The sequence below is a fragment of the Ipomoea triloba genome, chromosome 1 (genome assembly GCF_003576645.1).
Source record: "Ipomoea triloba cultivar NCNSP0323 chromosome 1, ASM357664v1".
NCBI classification, from domain to species: domain Eukaryota; kingdom Viridiplantae; phylum Streptophyta; class Magnoliopsida; order Solanales; family Convolvulaceae; genus Ipomoea; species Ipomoea triloba.
In genome coordinates, this window is record NC_044916.1 from 2,948,096 (window position 1) to 2,965,481 (window position 17,386).

At 36.4% G+C, this 17,386-nt stretch overlaps 2 protein-coding genes across 2 annotated transcripts; both read left to right on the forward strand.

Moving 5' to 3' along the window:
* The first annotated feature begins 1,252 nt into the window (after positions 1 to 1,252).
* Positions 1,253 to 8,655, forward strand: LOC116032853. Its single transcript, XM_031275594.1, has 13 exons — positions 1,253 to 2,075; positions 2,556 to 2,659; positions 2,778 to 2,988; positions 3,105 to 3,342; positions 3,450 to 3,603; positions 3,687 to 3,941; positions 5,435 to 6,275; positions 6,802 to 6,936; positions 7,044 to 7,170; positions 7,273 to 7,476; positions 7,601 to 7,840; positions 7,998 to 8,151; positions 8,237 to 8,655. The coding sequence occupies exons 1-13, from the start codon at positions 1,253 to 1,255 to the stop codon at positions 8,462 to 8,464; spliced, it is 3,714 nt and encodes a 1,237-aa protein (XP_031131454.1). The 3' UTR covers positions 8,465 to 8,655.
* A 3,353-nt stretch (positions 8,656 to 12,008) lies between these two features.
* Positions 12,009 to 15,018, forward strand: LOC115999692 (cysteine-rich receptor-like protein kinase 25). Its single transcript, XM_031239565.1, has 7 exons — positions 12,009 to 12,862; positions 13,102 to 13,236; positions 13,319 to 13,440; positions 13,541 to 13,751; positions 13,885 to 14,122; positions 14,221 to 14,374; positions 14,478 to 15,018. Exons 1-7 carry the CDS (start codon positions 12,058 to 12,060, stop codon positions 14,799 to 14,801), a joined length of 1,989 nt encoding a protein of 662 aa, XP_031095425.1. The 5' UTR covers positions 12,009 to 12,057; the 3' UTR covers positions 14,802 to 15,018.
* The last annotated feature ends 2,368 nt before the right edge of the window (positions 15,019 to 17,386 follow it).

A 17,386-nucleotide genomic window follows, 5' to 3' on the forward strand; every position in this document is an offset into this window, starting at 1 on the left:
GCAAAAAAAAAAAAAAAAAAAAAAAAAGTGTAAACAGTTTCGATCCATTTATGGCCAAAACAATATCCGATCTGTTCGGCATTTTGATAATAACTTGATGTAAGAAGTTTTAATTTTGGTAACTCTAGTGATATTGGAAAGCCAACTCAAAAAGCTATAACTCCATGAAAACTACACAACTTATTTTGAAGTTATGCACGTCCAAATTAGTTTGGATTTCGAAGTTAATTACTAAAATTGCTCACTAATTTTTTATGGAAGCGTCAAACATATTAAGGAACAAAAAAAGGTGATTTTTTTTTTATATAATTTAAGAATGAAAAGTATTATTTTATGTATGATTGATATAGTTATTAAATTTATATTTATTAATTTTAATATATATAATAGTTATTATTTGTAATGGGGTTCGAATCTTTAGTCCATCGTTGAAAATAAGACTAAACATTGATTGATCGATCACTTGAATTATGTTGTGGATAGCTTCGTAGGAGCTCTAATACATGTACTTTCAAATTTTACTCCCTCAGTTTTATTCCATGGTGCGACAAATAATGATAGGATATTTTATCATGTAGGTCAAGTGTTTACATAAAAAATTTGTGAGAGAAAATAGGAGTCAAAAGTAAGAAATGAGAGGTGATGTAGTATTTTTGAGCTCCGTAGCTACATACATATTTTTGTGCCAAAAGTCAAAGTCTTCCAATGATGGACTTTTCAGAATTGTTCTCTTCCTTTGTCTTTATTTTCATTTTGCCTGATAATTTGTTGTAAGTATCCCCTCTATTTTCTTGGTCAAATGACCTTATTTATATTTTTTCTTGCCTTGACTGACTGTATTGACTAAATTCCAAAGTAATTATTATTCCATCAAGCTAGACAGGTAGTCTTATTTTCAGTGTTACACTCTTACATAGATAGATAAATAAAATTTGAGAAGACTAATAATATTATTAAAGATACTTAGCAAGAAGGAGACATGGGAGCTTGCCGGCCTCTAAATCTATATATTTAATTTGTTAGTATTATTAAAACTGCCACCTTAGCTTATTACACATAGTTAAAAAGAAAATTTAGATATGATAATAATGACAAATTTGTGTAAGACCGTCTAAGACAGGTCAGGTCGGGTTGGATCAAAATGTAAATGTTATACTTATACTCACAAATGTCATACTTATATGCTTAAATATAACGGATGATAATATAAATAGAACAACTAACCCTGCATGGATCTTCATTAATTCACTAAATGATGATCATCATTATTTGGTTTTGCTTCTTGATGAGACTCATCGACATCACCAAAGGTAGATCTGATATTTTTCCTGTACAATATCTCTGCCTAACTACAAATTCTTACTCTCCTAAAAGCACCTATAAAGCCAACCTTGATTCCCTTCTCTCTAATCTTTATTCCAATTCCACCCGAGACGACAATAATGGTTTCTACCACACCACAGTCGCCGGCGGCAGCGCTTCCAACGACACCGTGCACGGCTTGTTCTTGTGCCGGGGCGACGTCTCCACCCACGACTGCGGCCGTTGCGTTGCAGATGCCCGCAAAACCATATTGGAGTTTTGCGCCAATGGAAAGACGGCTATGGTTTGGTACGATTTGTGCCTGTTGCGTTACTCGGAGAATGCCATGTTGGGGATACTAGACCAATCGTTCTGGTACAAAATGAAAAACACGGATAATAATACTCGATCAAATGAGTACATGCAGATGGTGGGGAACATGTTGGATCAGTTAATCTCTCCGGCATCTAGTGGCTCTGACAAGAAATTTGCTGTTTCGCAAGCTAATTTTAGCGGGTTTGAGAGGGTGTTCGCTCTTGGACAGTGTACCCCGGACCTATCTAACGTTGACTGTCAGATATGCTTCAGAAATGCTATCAATACACTGCCTGGTTGCTGTTTTGGAGCCTTAGGTGCTAGAGCTGTGTATCCAAGCTGTTACGTTAGGTATGAGCTCTACCCTTTCTACACTCTCTCCACCGTGGCAGCACCGGCACCGTCTCCTATCCACCCTCCTCCTCCTCTTCCACCAACTATGCTCCCCAATTCCACTAGCAGCAAAGGTAAACTTTAGTAGCGACTACCGGTAGGTGTGCATTGGGTAAATCATGCCTTGTGATCCTAACCGCTAAAGGACCACAAGGATGTAAACCAGCAGCCTATATTGCCCATATATAGCTGACGTTCAAATCAAGAAGGTCAATAGAGTAATAGACTGCTCTTGCTGGTATTCGAAGTTGTAACCTTGTGGTTATCATGTCAACAACCTGACTAACTTGGCTAGGGTTATCCTATTTGGACATAATCTTGATTAGCTTGTTTAATTTGAGTGTATGTGTGAGTGAGGATTAACTATGACTAACCTATTCATGCAGGGAAAAAAGGAAAAGTGATTGCAGCCTCTGTAGTTGGTGTAGTGTCAGTCACTGGGATATTACTCTTCGTATGCTTCTATTTCTTGAAAATGAAAAGAGCAAAGGAGAATGGGACTACTTCTGGTAATGCAGTACCAGATCGCATGACTGAAATTCCAGCGGAGGAGTCAGTACAATATGATTTTAGTACTATTCAGGCTATCACAAATTATTTCTCTCCGGATAATAAGATTGGTGAAGGCGGATGTAGTTCTGTTTACAAGGTATGTACAGGTCTTGTCTTTCAACGTGTAAGATTATATTCAGATCAATGTTCATTTCAGATTCTTGAGTTATGAATTTTACTATTTATTATTGATTGTATATATTTCTGTTGTTTAGGGAAGGTTTCCCAATGGACAAGAGGTAGCGGTGAAGAGATTGTTGAGGAGTTCAACTCAAGGAGTTGTTGAATTCAAGAACGAGATTGCATTGGTTGCCAAGCTTTTACATAGAAATTTAGTAAAATTGTTAGGGTTTTGCTTGCAGGGAGAAGAAAAGATACTTGTCTATGAATTTGTTCCTAACAAAAGTCTTGATTATTTTTTGTTTGGTTAGTTTTGAACTTGGGAATACATTTTCTTTCTCTTTGGATTTTATTGAAGTTGAGAGATCAAAATAACAACCTGACTGGAGAGCTTAAATTTAAATTTGTTAATTATTATGCAGATCCAGAGAAGAAGCGTTTATTGAATTGGTCCACTCGTTTCAAGATCATAGTAGGAATAGTCCGTGGACTCCTTTATCTTCATGAAGATTCCCGTCTCAAAATTATACATCGAGATTTGAAAGCAAGCAATGTGCTCTTGGACGAAGATATGAACTCAAAAATATCTGACTTTGGCTTGGCAAGAATTTTTATGGCAGATCAAACTCAAGGAAATACAAATAAAGTTATAGGAACATAGTAAGTTTAAATTTTCAGAGATGCATGTATTCTTACTAAACAAAATTAGAACAACTAGAATTCATTCTTGTTTGATTAGATCCTTTATTTATATTATGGTTTTGCAGTGGCTACATGTCTCCCGAGTATGTTAAGCATGGATTGTTCTCTGTAAAGTCAGATGTTTTCAGCTTCGGAGTTATACTCTTGGAGATTATAACCGGAAAGAGAAACAGTTCTTTGTCCATGAAATCAACTGGAGCTAAAGATCTTCTTAGCTATGTGAGTAAATTAGAAATCCACAACAAAAACTAACAATCACTGTTATTGAATTGAAGCACACATTAAAGTGGTGAATGTTGCAGGCTTGGAAACATTGGAGGGAGGAAAGAGCACTAGACATTATTGTGGATCAAAGTCTTAGAGGTTTGTATTCGAGAGATGAAGTGATCCAATGTATTAATGTTGGGTTGTTGTGTGTCCAAGAAGATGTGGATGAAAGGCCAACAATGGCGAATGTTGTGTTGATGCTGAATAGCTTTTCTGCTACAAGGAGAACACCTTCTAATCCGCCTGCATTTTTCAATGGTGGAATTGAGAGGATTTCGGTTGGAGAAACAGTGAATCAGTCCATAAATGAAGTTACGATTTCAGATTTGTATCCCAGATAATTACGCAGAAATAATTCTTTCAAGATTGAATTGTTGTATACACCCAATGTAGTGGGCATCCGGCAAGGATCTTGTCACTTAATTAAAAAATTGCTGAGTTATGTAATTTATCCTTTCACCATCTCTGTGAGCATAAATATAATATAAACATAAATGTGTAGTCCAACTATTAGTTTAGGCTTTTAGTTGGATGGAGCACGTGATTTAATTTGATATCAGAGCCATGCAAAAGGTCATGAGTTCAAATCTCCTTTAGTTGGATGGGGTCATGAATTTGAATCTCCGCGCCACCTAAAAAAAAAAAAAGCTTTTAGTTGGATGGAGCACGATTCAATTATCTTATTAAGCAACCAGGGTATAATAGAATAAAGGAATTTCTTTCTTTCTTTTATAACTAATTTTAAATTACAAATAAATTATCAGCTCCGATCGGCTCGATAAATTAATGAGGAGTTTATCTTTTCATTTTTGATGTCAATGTCAAAGTCATGCTAATATGGGGTGTAATTGTCTAAGTTTGTGGGACCTATCATTTACTAAGTCTTTAGTCTTAAAGTTGACGAAAAGAATTATATTACTCCGGGTTATATGAGGTGTGGTGCTACGTGTCCATGCAATGTTGAAAAATTAGTGAAAAGGTAAAGAAAAGAAAAAAACTTAATTACATGCAGAAGAGAACTAGGTGAATGGGCATATCATAAGAAATTTATTAAAAAAGGTGAAAATATTGCTGTAAATAACTCAAACTTTGAAGTGTAAGTAATAAGACTATAAAGTACAAGTAACAACATCATAGAGTAATAATATAAAATACACTTGAACTTTTATTTGTAAGTAATAATACTATGGAGTTGCCAAACATCTTGTGCTCAGATAACATGTAGTGACTCTCTCATATGGGATGTCATGAGATCGAGGCTCAGTGGAGACGATATTGACTCTTTGTGCTTTAATAGGTTGACAAAGTAGAGATAGACAGATATAATACTATGGAGTTAAGTTAGCATCATAAAGTGCAACAATACAAATACACCCAAGCAATTAACAATATTAAGTACTCCTAGTTAACATTATCATGAAAAGTAAATGACTTGAAAGGTTGCACTTTATAGTAATATTACATATTACACACTTTACTCCTACACACAAAATCATGACGTAGACATTTGTATTGGGATTCATATGAAAAAAGTAGCTTATCCTGCTTCATCTATCAGAGAATAAAACTTAGACGGTAAGATTTGAGAATTCATATAATAGAACACATTTATATAATCAAATTTGACTAACCTCTAGTCCAAAGAAGGACTCAATTAATTTGACCAACCTAATCAACTCCTCTTCACGCGGTTCCTACAGTAAATAAATAAATAAAATAAAACCCAACGACAACCATGAGCGCATCTTCATCTTCAATTCTGATCTTCACCTGATATATATAGTTGATTATGATCAATTTTATTGTATTTTGCTGTGATATGATGATGGTGATTTGGTTTTGCTTGTTGATGACCCTCATCACCAAAGGTACCTCTGATCTTCTGCAATTTAACTGCGTAAACAAAACTTCTTACACTCCTAACAGCACCTATAAAACCAACCTTCATTCTCTTCTCTCTGATCTTTATTCCAACGCCACTCGAGACAATGGTTTCTACCACACCACAGTCGACACCGTGCACGGCATGTTCTTGTGCCGGGGCGACGTCTCCACGGACGTTTGCGGCGACTGTGTTGGATATGCCCGTGAAAGGATATTAGACCTTTGCCCCAACGAAAAGACGGCTATTATTTGGTACGATAATTGCATGTTGCGTTACTCGGAGAAGTCTATGTTGGGGATTGTAGACCAATCTGTCTGGTTAGCATGGAGAAACGATGATAACGGTACACGACCAAATGCGTACATGACGTTGGTGGGGAATTTGTTGGATCAGATAGTCACTCGAGCTTCTAATGGTTCCGGCAAGAAATTTGCAGTGTTGGAAGCTAATTTTAGGCCCTTTGAGAGGGTGTACGCTCTTGGACAGTGTACCCCGGACCTTTCTAACGTTGATTGTCAGATATGTTTCAGAAATGTTATTGCAATGCTGCCTCGTTGCTGTTATGGAGCCGTGGGTGGTAGAGCTGTGTTCCCAAGCTGTAACGTTAGGTATGAGCTCTACCCTTTCTACAATCTCTCCGCCGTGGCACCACCGGCTCCGCCTCTGACCAATCCTCCTCCTCCTTCTCTACCACCACCACCACCACCAAGTATGCTTGCCAATTCCGCTAGCAGCAAAGGTAAACTTGATCTGGCGATTCTTTAACAAACTATTGAATGCAATATACATGGGTATTTGGTAAATAGCTGTTAGCTTATAGCTATTAGCTAATTGGATTAGTGAATTTAACTAGTTGATAGGATTAGCTGATTGTAAAAAACTGTTTTGGTAAATTAATTGCTTGCTGATAGTTGATCCAAAATGACTTTCTCAAAAAGCTGTTTTGAGTAACTTTTTGAATTTTAGTATTTTGGGCAATAAATTATTATAAAAAGTTAATTAATGAAACACTCATATTGATTATTTAACCAATTAAGTCAAACAGCTAATAGTGATCAAATAAGTCAAAATTGACTCATAAGCTAACTATATTACCAAACAGAGTCATAGTGTTGTGTGGGGTAAGAGAATTGATTCCAGCATCCTGCCATCGATACGTGGTGCTGGATGGTTGTTATACAATTATAAGAAAATAAAGTTGAGCTTGATCCTAACACATAGCTAAGAGTTTCTATAATCCATAATCTTTGGATCTATTCACGCAGGGAATAAAAGAAAAGTGATTATTGCAGCCTCTGTTGTGTCAATCACTGGGATATTACTTTTTGTTTTATGCTTCTGTTTCTTGAAAGTGAAAAGAGCAAAGAAATCCCATTCTAATGTGAACGAGACTACTACTGGTAATATAATGCAATCCCACCTTGATTGCTTGCTTGTGATTATCTTTCATCTATCATCTGTTTTTGTTAGTAATAATAATTCTTTTACCATTTATATATTTGTGTAGGCATGAGTGAAATTGCAACAGAGGAGTCCGTAAAATATGATTTTAGTATTATTGAAGCTATCACGAATTGCTTCTCCCGTAATAATAAGATTGGTGAAGATGGATATGGTGCTATTTACAAGGCAAAGTCTAGTCTTTCAATGTGCAACGTTGGATTTTGATTTTAGATTAATGAATTCTAATTGTTCACTGATAATTATATTATACATATTCATGGTGCTCAGGGAAGGCATCCCGACGGGTTAGAGGTAGCGGTAAAGAGGCTGTCAAGGAGTTCAACGAAAGGAGATGTAGACTTCAAAAATGAGATTGCATTGATTACCAAGCTTCATCATAGAAATTTAGTAAGACTGCTGGGTTTTTGCTTGCAAAGAGAAGAAAAGATACTCATCTATGAATTTATTCCTAACAAAAGTCTTGACTACTTCTTATTTGGTTAGTTTTAGACTGCAAATTTAATTTTTTTTTTTTCAATTATGGATTTTATTGATGTAGAGAGATCAAATTATCAAAATAGTAATCTGACTTGAGGGTTTAAATCTTGTTGACTATTATGCTGATCCAGAAAAGAAGCAGCTATTGAATTGGCCCACTCGTTACAAGATCATAGGAGGAATAGCTCGGGGGCTCCTTTATCTTCATGAAGATTCGCGTTTCAAAATCGTACATCATGACTTGAAAGCAAGCAACGTACTATTAGACGGAGATATGAATCCAAAAATATCCAATTGTGGCCTGGCAAGCATTTTTATGGCAGATCAAACCCAAATAAATACAAGTAAAGCTATCAGAACACAGTAAGTTTTAATTTTCACAGATAAATAATGCATGTAACCTCAACTATCTACTCAATTTATCATCTCTAGAAGTACCATTAACCATTCTTGCTAAAGAAGCTTAGAATTGTAGTTGTTCTTGTTTAATTAAATCCTTTATTAATGCTATGATTTTCAGTGGTTACGTGTCTTCTAAATACGCTTTACATGGCTTGCTCTCTATGAAGTTTGACGTTTTCAGCTTTGGAGTTCTACTATTGGAGATTATAACTGGAAAGAAAAACAGTTCTTTGTCTACGCAATCAACTAAAGCTCAAGATCTTCTTAGCTATGTGAGTATATTATAAATTAAAATTCATAACAAAAACTGAAAATCTCTGTTAAAGCACATTTTAATGAAACTGGTTAATGTTGCAGGCTTGGAAACATTGGAGGGAGGGCAGAGCATTAGACATGGTGGATCAAAGTCTTGGAGGTTTGTATTCGAGAAATGAAGTGATCCAATGTATTCATGTTGGGTTGTTGTGTGTCCAAGAAGAGGCTGATGATAGGCCAACAATGGCAAGTGTTGTGTTGATGCTAAATAGTCATTCTGCAATAAGGAGGACACCTAATCCACCTCTTAAATGGTGCCCAAGTGTTTGAACACGATTTATTTATTGTTTTACATTTTTCTATAAATTAAAAATGTATTCTAGTTTGGGATATGATCTAGCTAATTTCCTAACATAGTCAAACAAAAATAATAATTATTTCAAGGTTTGTTGTACACCCAAATCAACACGTACTGATGTCTTTGTCAATGTCAAAGTCTTCCCATGCACGATGGGGCCTAATTGTCTATGCAGCCCTTCAAACATTCTAACTTAGTGGGACCATTTACTAAGTCTTCGATCTGCCGTTTAAGTTGACAAAAAGATTTTTTTTTTTTAATGACAAGCCGCCGCTTCTTGATTTTTTTTGACTGCAATAGTATAAATTAGTTTAAATTATCTATAATTAATCAATTCAAATTTAAAAAAAAAAATCAATAAGTTATGTCTATTAAAAAAATAACTTGATCGGGGTCCTCTCGAATTTCGGATGAATTTTTGCTTTGAGAGATATTATTCGGTCTTTGGATGGCCGTAAGGCGAGACCATGCGTCTGCCGCTGTGGTGGCAGAGGATATAACCGGTTGGATTGTTTCTGCGCAACTACCAAGCAGGGCAGCAAGAATAATATGATCTTGCCGTAACCAATCCGTATGAGCCGGGTTCTTAGTTGTTAACGTAGTATCCAGGAATTCAGTGGGCTCTTTAGCAGTGCCATCAATATATCTTAATAGGCCAAGACCAATGAGTGTTGAGTGAACCTGGCGACGCCAAATTGGGAAATTCGCATCAGCGGATTGGGAAGTTGGTCGGGGCGGATATTTGGATGATAGGAGTGGAAGATGTGATCGCCATATTAATGAAGGGAGAGAAAAAAAAATTTAGAGATCTCGTGAGAGTATGGCTCTTAATACCATGTAAGAATGGAGAGAATGCGTATTCCAATATCAATTCACTGTACAACACAAGGTATTAAATAAAGGAGAGGCTAGTAACAACTCTAGACCAAATCTACAGGAGAATTAATAACAACTCAAACTTGCCAAAGACCTTGTGGTCTAGTGGCATCCGGTGTCCCGGTTAACACTCTCTCGATTCGAGCTTCAGGGGAGGCAACTGTTGACTCCTTGTACTTCATTAAGTTGAGAAAGTAGCTATGAACAGATATTACATTATAACAGAGTCAGTAGCACTCAAAAAAAAAAAAAAACAACTCAAACTTAATCAACAGACTAAACAAAGGAATAAATACTAATGCTTAATACCTTATAGTTATTAAATCAATAATCTTACGAATTTGATTGTGATAGTTCGGACAAAAGATATTGTTAGTCCACTAACAACATGCAAAGCTCGTCAGACTGAAAAGGTGGCCGATTGAGTATTGTCTTTCAGTCTATTTTTTCTTAATTTCAAAACTGTGGGATTTAAGTTTTTCGACGCAACAAGAATATAATTTATAACAAACTTACAGCACAAATGAATCATTCGCAATTCACACGAATCATACAGCAGAGCAGAGATTGATAATTGTGCACCTTCCATATAAATGTTGGGTCATATTTATGTGAGATCGTTTCACATATTCTTATTTATAAGATGGGTCGAGTTGAGTTGAAATAATATGCAAATGTCATATATATATATATATATATGCTCAAATGTTATACTTATATGCTCAAATGTAATTAAGAATAAAATTTTGGAATAAGGTTCAAATTGGCCACTGAACGTAACCTAAAAGTGCAATTAGGCCACTGAACGAAAAAAATGTGCAATTAGGCCACTATACACTTCAAATGCACGCAATTTTACCTGATAGCAGGTTGCCTGCTTACAATGTTTTCATTTTCATTTGACAATATTGCAATGTTTTTTTTTTTTTCATTTTTCACACACATTAATTTCATTATTGCAACTCTAAAATATCATTTAATTCTACTACAATTTCATTTGACAATATATGTTATTGCATAAGCTCTATTTTTTCATTTCATTTTCCACACACACTAATTTAATTATAATAACGCTAAAGTATAATTTAATTCTACTACAATTTCATTTGACAATATATGTTATTGCATAAGCTCTATTTTTTCATTTTCATTTTTCACACACACTAATTTAATTATAATAACGCTAAAGTATAATTTTAATTAACCTCATGTTCATTTGATAACATATGTTATTATATGAGTTCTGTTTTTTAGTTTCACTTCCACACACACTAGTTTATTATATAGTAACACTAAAATATCATTTTAATTTTTTTACAGTTTCATTTGACAATATACGTTATTGCTTAAACTCTTATTTTAGTTTCATTTTTCACACACATTAATTTCATTTTAATAACACTAAAGTATCATTTTAACTCTATTACAGTTTTATTTGACAATGGTATTATATTGAACCATGATCCACTATATAACAACTAATACTTGTTCAAATATGACTAGTAGACCGCTCCAAGACTGGCCATCTTGGCCCTTATAATCCATCACTTACAACTCCTCCCTCGTATACGGACTCCATGTGCGCTGCTGACTGGTGTACATGCACTAGTTGGCCAAATTGCTCCAACATTTACTGTACTGTCCGTGTGCTGCTATTGAAACAATATTATTAATAAACTTGGGGCAAGCACATGGGTCGAGAGCAAAACAATTATAGTGTCACTAAAATAATAATAAACTTAAGGGCATGATATGAAAAGTAACTAAAACTTCAAATTGTCATTCTCTGTACTCAATCAAAATATAGATCTCAGAAAATAAAATAAATTGAATTAAGCACCAACGTAATTTATAAAGCACTTGAAAATAACATATCCCCGTCACTAAAAGCAATAATTAAATTATTGCTCAACCTCGGTTGTCAAGACTCGGGGCTATCCCCCGTCACTAAAAGCAATAATTAAATTATTGCTCAACCTCGGTTGTCAAGACTCGGGGCTCCGAGGTCAAGTCTCGTGCTCAACCAATGATGTCATGATCAAAGCCATACCTCGACCCCAAGCTTCCAAGGTCGAGCCCAGAGCTCGACTTCGGCCCCAGGCTAAGGCTGAGCTTGGTTCTTGGCCTCAGCCTAGGCCTCGGCTACGGTCACCTTGGTTGAACTCCGGGCTCGGCCTTGGTCAAGTGAGTCGGGAGTGGTCAACGTTGTTATAACTAATTTCCTTATTTACGGGGACGATTGAGAAATAACTTAGTATATGTTATTGTCTTGTTAAGACATCATCAATCTATTTGTAATAACATTACAGTATTCCTAAAGACAACATTCTTGTCCTTTTCCATTAACATTCTTGTTTTTACATTCATATATTTTATCTTCATTATTATTCATTATTCTTTAATTATTAGGTTAAATAATTTGGACTACCCCACTAATGTGAAAATACCAAAAAAAAAAAAAAAACTTGCTTCCACTTTACCAAATTAAATAACATTATATTCTTTCTATAAATATTCTAGGAGTTGTGAATATTCTATAATGTACAACGAAGAACTTACATTTGACCAACCTCAAGTAGTCCTATTCACGCGGTTCCTAAAGCATTAAAATAATACAACCATATCATGCATCTTCAAATCTTCACCATATATACTTGATTGTGATAGACATTAAATAAAACGTACAACCATGCCGCATCTGATCTTGATTTGGTTTTGCTTGTTCATGAGCCTCATCACCAAAGGTGATTCTGATCCGACATATTATTGCCCAAATACAACTTCATACACTCCTAACAGCACATATAAAGCCAACCTCGATTCTCTTCTCTCCAATCTTTATTCCAATGCCACCAGAGACAATACTAATGGTTTCTACTACACCACCGTCGGTTCCAACGACACCGTGTACGGCTTGTTCTTGTGCCGGGGCGACGTCGCCCCGGACGTTTGCGGCGGCTGCATTGGAGTTGCCCGTGAAAAGATATTGGAGCTTTGCAGCTATGGGAAGACCGCCATGATTTGGTACGGTAAGTGCATGTTGCGATACTCGGAGAAGTCGATGTTGGGGATATTGGACCAGACGACCTCGTTTACGAAGAGAAACAGGAACGACACTCAACCGAATGAGTACATGAAGTTGGTGGGGAACGTGTTGGATCAGGTAACCACTCAGGCGGCGTCAAGTGGGTCTGCCAAGAAATTTGCAGTGTTGGAAGCTAATTTTAGCGCGTTTGAGAGGGTGTACGCTCTTGGACAGTGTACCCCTGACCTTTCTGTCTCAGACTGTCAGATATGCTTCAGAAATGTTATTGCATTGCTGCCTCGTTGCTGTTATGGAGCCGTGGGGGCTCAAGCTGTGTACCCAAGCTGTAACATTAGGTATGAGCTTTTCCCCTTCTACAATCACTCCGCCGAGGCAGCACCGCCGGCACCGCCGCCTAACAATCCCCCTCCACCATCAACTACGCTTCCCAATTCCTCTAGCACCAAAGGTATATTCAATTCTTTAACAAACCATTGAATGCAGTATACATAATGGAAATTAAATATGCAAACATTCAGTAATCCGAGTTTGATTCCAATAAGGAACAATTTCTCCTGGACCAGCACCGGTGCCTCCCGGAGCGAGACGGGATTAGTCGAGTGGACCTGGACTATAAGACAAACGGAGAAAGACACAGAACACCTCGTGAATTAAAAAATAATAATAATAGTAATCTTGTTCATGCAGGGAATAAAGGAAAAGTGATTATTGCAGCCTCTGTAGCGTCAGTCACGGGGGTATTACTCTTCGTTTTGTGCTTCTGTTTCTTGAAAAAGAGAAGAGCAAAGAAGGACCTTTCTCATGTGAAGGAGACAACTACTGGTAATATATATACTACAATATTTCTTGGGAATTCAATATATATCTGTTCTTGTTAGTAATTTTGTCAATTTTATGTGTGTAGACATGAATGAAATTCTAATAGAGGAATCCGTTCAATTCGAATTTAGTACTATTGAAGCTATCACAAATTACTTTTCCCCTAATAATAAGATTGGTGAAGGTGGATACGGTGCTGTTTACAAGGTAAATTCTAATTTAGTCTTTCGATGTATTAAATTACATTGGATGTCAATTATGGATTTTAATTGTTCGGTAAGGATAATTATATTGGTGGTATATTCAGGGAAGGCTTCCCACTGGGCAAGAGGTAGCCGTGAAGAGGCTATCAAAGAGTTCAACACAGGGAGTTGAAGAATTCAAGAATGAGGTAGCATTGGTGGCTAAGCTTCAGCATAGAAGTTTAGTAAGGGTGTTGGGATTTTGCTTGCAGGGAGAAGAAAAGATACTTATTTATGAATTTGTTCCCAACAAAAGTCTTGACTACTTTTTATTTGGTTAGTTACAATTTACCAAATTATAAAATAGCTTCTCTTTACCATCATGGATTTTATTGATTGAAGTATAGAGATCAAAATAATAGCCTGCAGATCAGACTTTGGGACATAAATTCTGTTAATTGTTATGCAGATGCTGAGAAGAAACAACTATTGAATTGGTCCACTCGTTACAAGATTATAGAAGGAATAGCTCGTGGACTCCTTTATCTTCATGAAGATTCCCGTCTTAAAATTATACATCGGGATCTTAAAGCAAGTAACATATTATTAGATGGAGATATGAACGCAAAAATATCCGATTTTGGTTTGGCAAGAATATTTATGGTAGATCAAACCCAAGCAAATACAAATAGAGTTATCGGAACATAGTAAGTTTTAATTTAAATTTCACCATTCTTCCTAAAGAAACTTAGAACAGTAGTTGTTCTTGTTTGATTAAATCCTTTCTTTATGTTATGGTCTTCAGTGGTTACATGCCTCCAGAATATGCTTTGTATGGTTTGTTCTCTGTGAAGTCTGATGTCTTCAGTTTTGGAGTTCTACTCTTGGAGATTATAACTGGAAAGAAAAACACCTCTTTTTCCATGGAATCAAGTGGAGCTCAAGATCTTCTTAGCTATGTGAGTATATATAACAAAAACTGAAAGTGTATATTCAATTAAAGCACATTTTGTTCTGGTTTGAAGATGGAAGAAGCTAAGTGGTAATTAATTAATGTTGCAGGCTTGGAAACATTGGAGGGAGGACAGAGCATTAGAGGTGGTGGATCAAAGTCTTGGAGGTTTGTATTCGAGAAATGAAGTGATCCAATGTATCCGAGTTGGGCTGTTGTGTGTCCAAGAAGAGGTGGAAGATAGGCCAACAATGGCGAACGTTATGCTGATGCTAAATAGTCATTCTTCTTCATGGCGATCACCTAATCCACCTGCGTATTTCAATGGTGGAAGTCAGATGATTTTAGCAGGACAAGAGGGTGATCTGTCCATAAGCAAGTCACTACCATTGTCTGTGAATGAAGCTTCCATTTCAGAGCTGGATCCAAGATAGTTACCCAGAGTTAATAATAATTGGATACAATGACTTTGTGATCTAGTGGCATAAAATGACTCTCTCATATGGAGGTTAGATTTCATTTTCAGTGAGATTGTATTGACTTTTTGTACTTAGTAAAATAATTATAAACAAATATTACATTGTAATAGAATAATTCTTTAAAGATATGTTACATTCAAATCAGCGCTAATGTCATTGGCAATATTGGTCGTAATTGTCTAACGCAGTCCTTCAAACTTTCTAAGCAAGTGGGATTATATTATCATTTACGTGAGGAAGTCTTGTGTCTTTCGGTCGACAAAAAGAATCGTTAGGTTCATGGACTACAATATTAAATGGTTACGTCTCTAGCTACTTGTTATATGTTACTCTATTGTTATTTTGACTCATTTGCTTGACAATCTATTGGTCTTCGTGAGGATTTTGATTGCGATTGTGGTTAAGAGAAAATCCGGTTTTCTCTTAAGGGTTTTTGTCAGTCCATTTGAGAGAGAAGAGAGAGAAAAAAGAGCAAAAAAGAGAAAGGAAAAAAAAAAAAGTAAAACAAGTCTGTCAGAAATAAAAGTAAAGAAAAAAAAGTATTATCCAGACTATCTCATGATCTTCCCCATTTATGATAGTATTAACTGTAATGGATATTCTTTGTGTTGGGAATGTTTGTAATTAGGTTTTGATGATACCAAAAATGTGTTAGAATTTATTTGTAATTATTAGTCTCCAAAAGAAGAAAATGAAGAAACATCAAGTTCAGTAAACTGCTACAGTAAGGTTCAGTAAACTGCTACAGTAACTTCGAGAGATGCTACAGCACCATTCGCAAGAGGCACTTTTGAACGAAGTTTTGAGGCCGAAGAAGAAGACAATAATCCATGAGAGGAGGATGGAAAAGGAGTTTGGATGTCATAGAATAAGGATATGATCCACGAGAGGTGGATTGGAAAGCCAAAGTACTCGTGAGAGGTAGATTAAAATGGTTGCAAGACATCAAGTTCGCGCTGCTACAGTACTTCGAGAGATGCTACAGTAATTCGAGAGGTGCTACAGTACCATCCGCAGGAGACGTTTTTGAACGGAGTTTTGAGGCCAAAGAAGAACATAAAAATCCACGAGAGGTGATGGAAAGGAGTTTGGATGTCATAGAAGAAGGATATAACTCACGAGAGGTGAATTGGAAAGCCAAAAGACTCGTGAGAGGTGGATCAAAATGGCTGCGAGACATCAAATTTTCGAGAGATGCTCAGTACTATTGCTACAGTGAATTCGAGAGATCGAGAGTTCGAGAGATCGATCGAGAGGTTAATCACAAGAGATGAAAACTCGATGCTACAGTGAAATTGCGTACTCGAGAGTGAATAGTACTTTCTACAGTAATCACGAAAAATACTCAGATGAAATTGGTTCAATGAGTATTATTCTAGCAAGAAGACTTTTGGAAGAAGAAGTTGCGAGAGGTAAAAAAAGCCATTCAAGATTCAACTAAGGAATTAATTATACACTTGGAAGATGTCACATGGGAAAAGGTATATGGGTGACAATATTTTATTTGAAAAGTTCAAATAAAATTCAAAGTGATCAGGAGAAAGCTAAAGATGAAGAATGGGCATGAATATTATTCAAGAAAGATGGGCTCAAGATAGTGGAAAGAATATTAAATCAAGCATGAAGACAAAGTCTTTCTATCATGCAAGACACCATACGGGAATTATGGAGTGGAATATTTTTATGGAAGACTTCAAGTGGGATTTCAGATCAAGCTAGCACATGGGATACAAATTAAGGTGGAGCTACAACGGCCAAAGCATGGAGACCTGAACAAAGAAATATTTTATTGAAGCCACTAAGCACGTGAAGGAGACAAAAATTAATGTGGGTTGTTTGGCAGATTTGGACTGCTGCCAAACGGACAAAATGACAACGGGAATATTTCTTCCCAAATATAAAACCCCAAAGCTTAGAAGAAAAGAGATACGAGGGGATACAAAAAGGGGGAATACAAGACAGTGAATGCACATAAAGAAAAGAGAGGAAAAGCTCAGCTTCGAGACATAAAATTCCAATGTGCATATTCTAAGCTTAAAAGATAAAAGAATCACTTTGATTCTTTTACTAGTCCAGCACAAACACAACAACACCAACTTTCGAAGGGAAGTTTTGAGTAGGCAGTGAAGGATAGGTGGACGGTGCGACCATTCGCTATCTCAAGGATTGTCAGGCAGTGAAGGATAGGAAGACGGTGCGGCTATCTTCTATCTCAAGGATTGTCAGGCAGTGAAGGATAGGAAGACGGTGCGGCCATTCACTATCTCAAGGATTGTCAGGCAGTGAAGGATAGGAAGACGGTGCGGCTGTTTTCTATCTCAAGGATTGCCAAGAAGAGAAGAAGCGGGTTGCTTCTGTCCAGACTTTGTATTGGTGATAATACATAGTGGATTTGCTCCTTGGAGTGAAAGGAGAACAGTGGATGTAGGCTGCGTTGGCCGAACCACTTAAATTCCTCTCTTGCACTTTACTTTACTGTTATTATTATTATTGTGCAACTAACCCCATAACTCTTATTCACACGAGCACACAATTTACAA

Coding starts and splice junctions, on each gene's coding strand:
- LOC115999692 (XM_031239565.1), top strand. CDS start 12,058: ATGCCGCATCTGATCTTGATTTGGTTTTGCTTGTTCATGAGCCTCATC. Junction 12,863..13,101: donor CAATTCCTCTAGCACCAAAG/GTATATTCAATT, acceptor TTGTTCATGCAG/GGAATAAAGGAAAAGTGATT. Junction 13,237..13,318: donor TGTGAAGGAGACAACTACTG/GTAATATATATA, acceptor TTATGTGTGTAG/ACATGAATGAAATTCTAATA.
- LOC116032853 (XM_031275594.1), top strand. CDS start 1,253: ATGATGATCATCATTATTTGGTTTTGCTTCTTGATGAGACTCATCGAC. Junction 2,660..2,777: donor GATGTAGTTCTGTTTACAAG/GTATGTACAGGT, acceptor TCTGTTGTTTAG/GGAAGGTTTCCCAATGGACA. Junction 3,604..3,686: donor CTAAAGATCTTCTTAGCTAT/GTGAGTAAATTA, acceptor TGAATGTTGCAG/GCTTGGAAACATTGGAGGGA.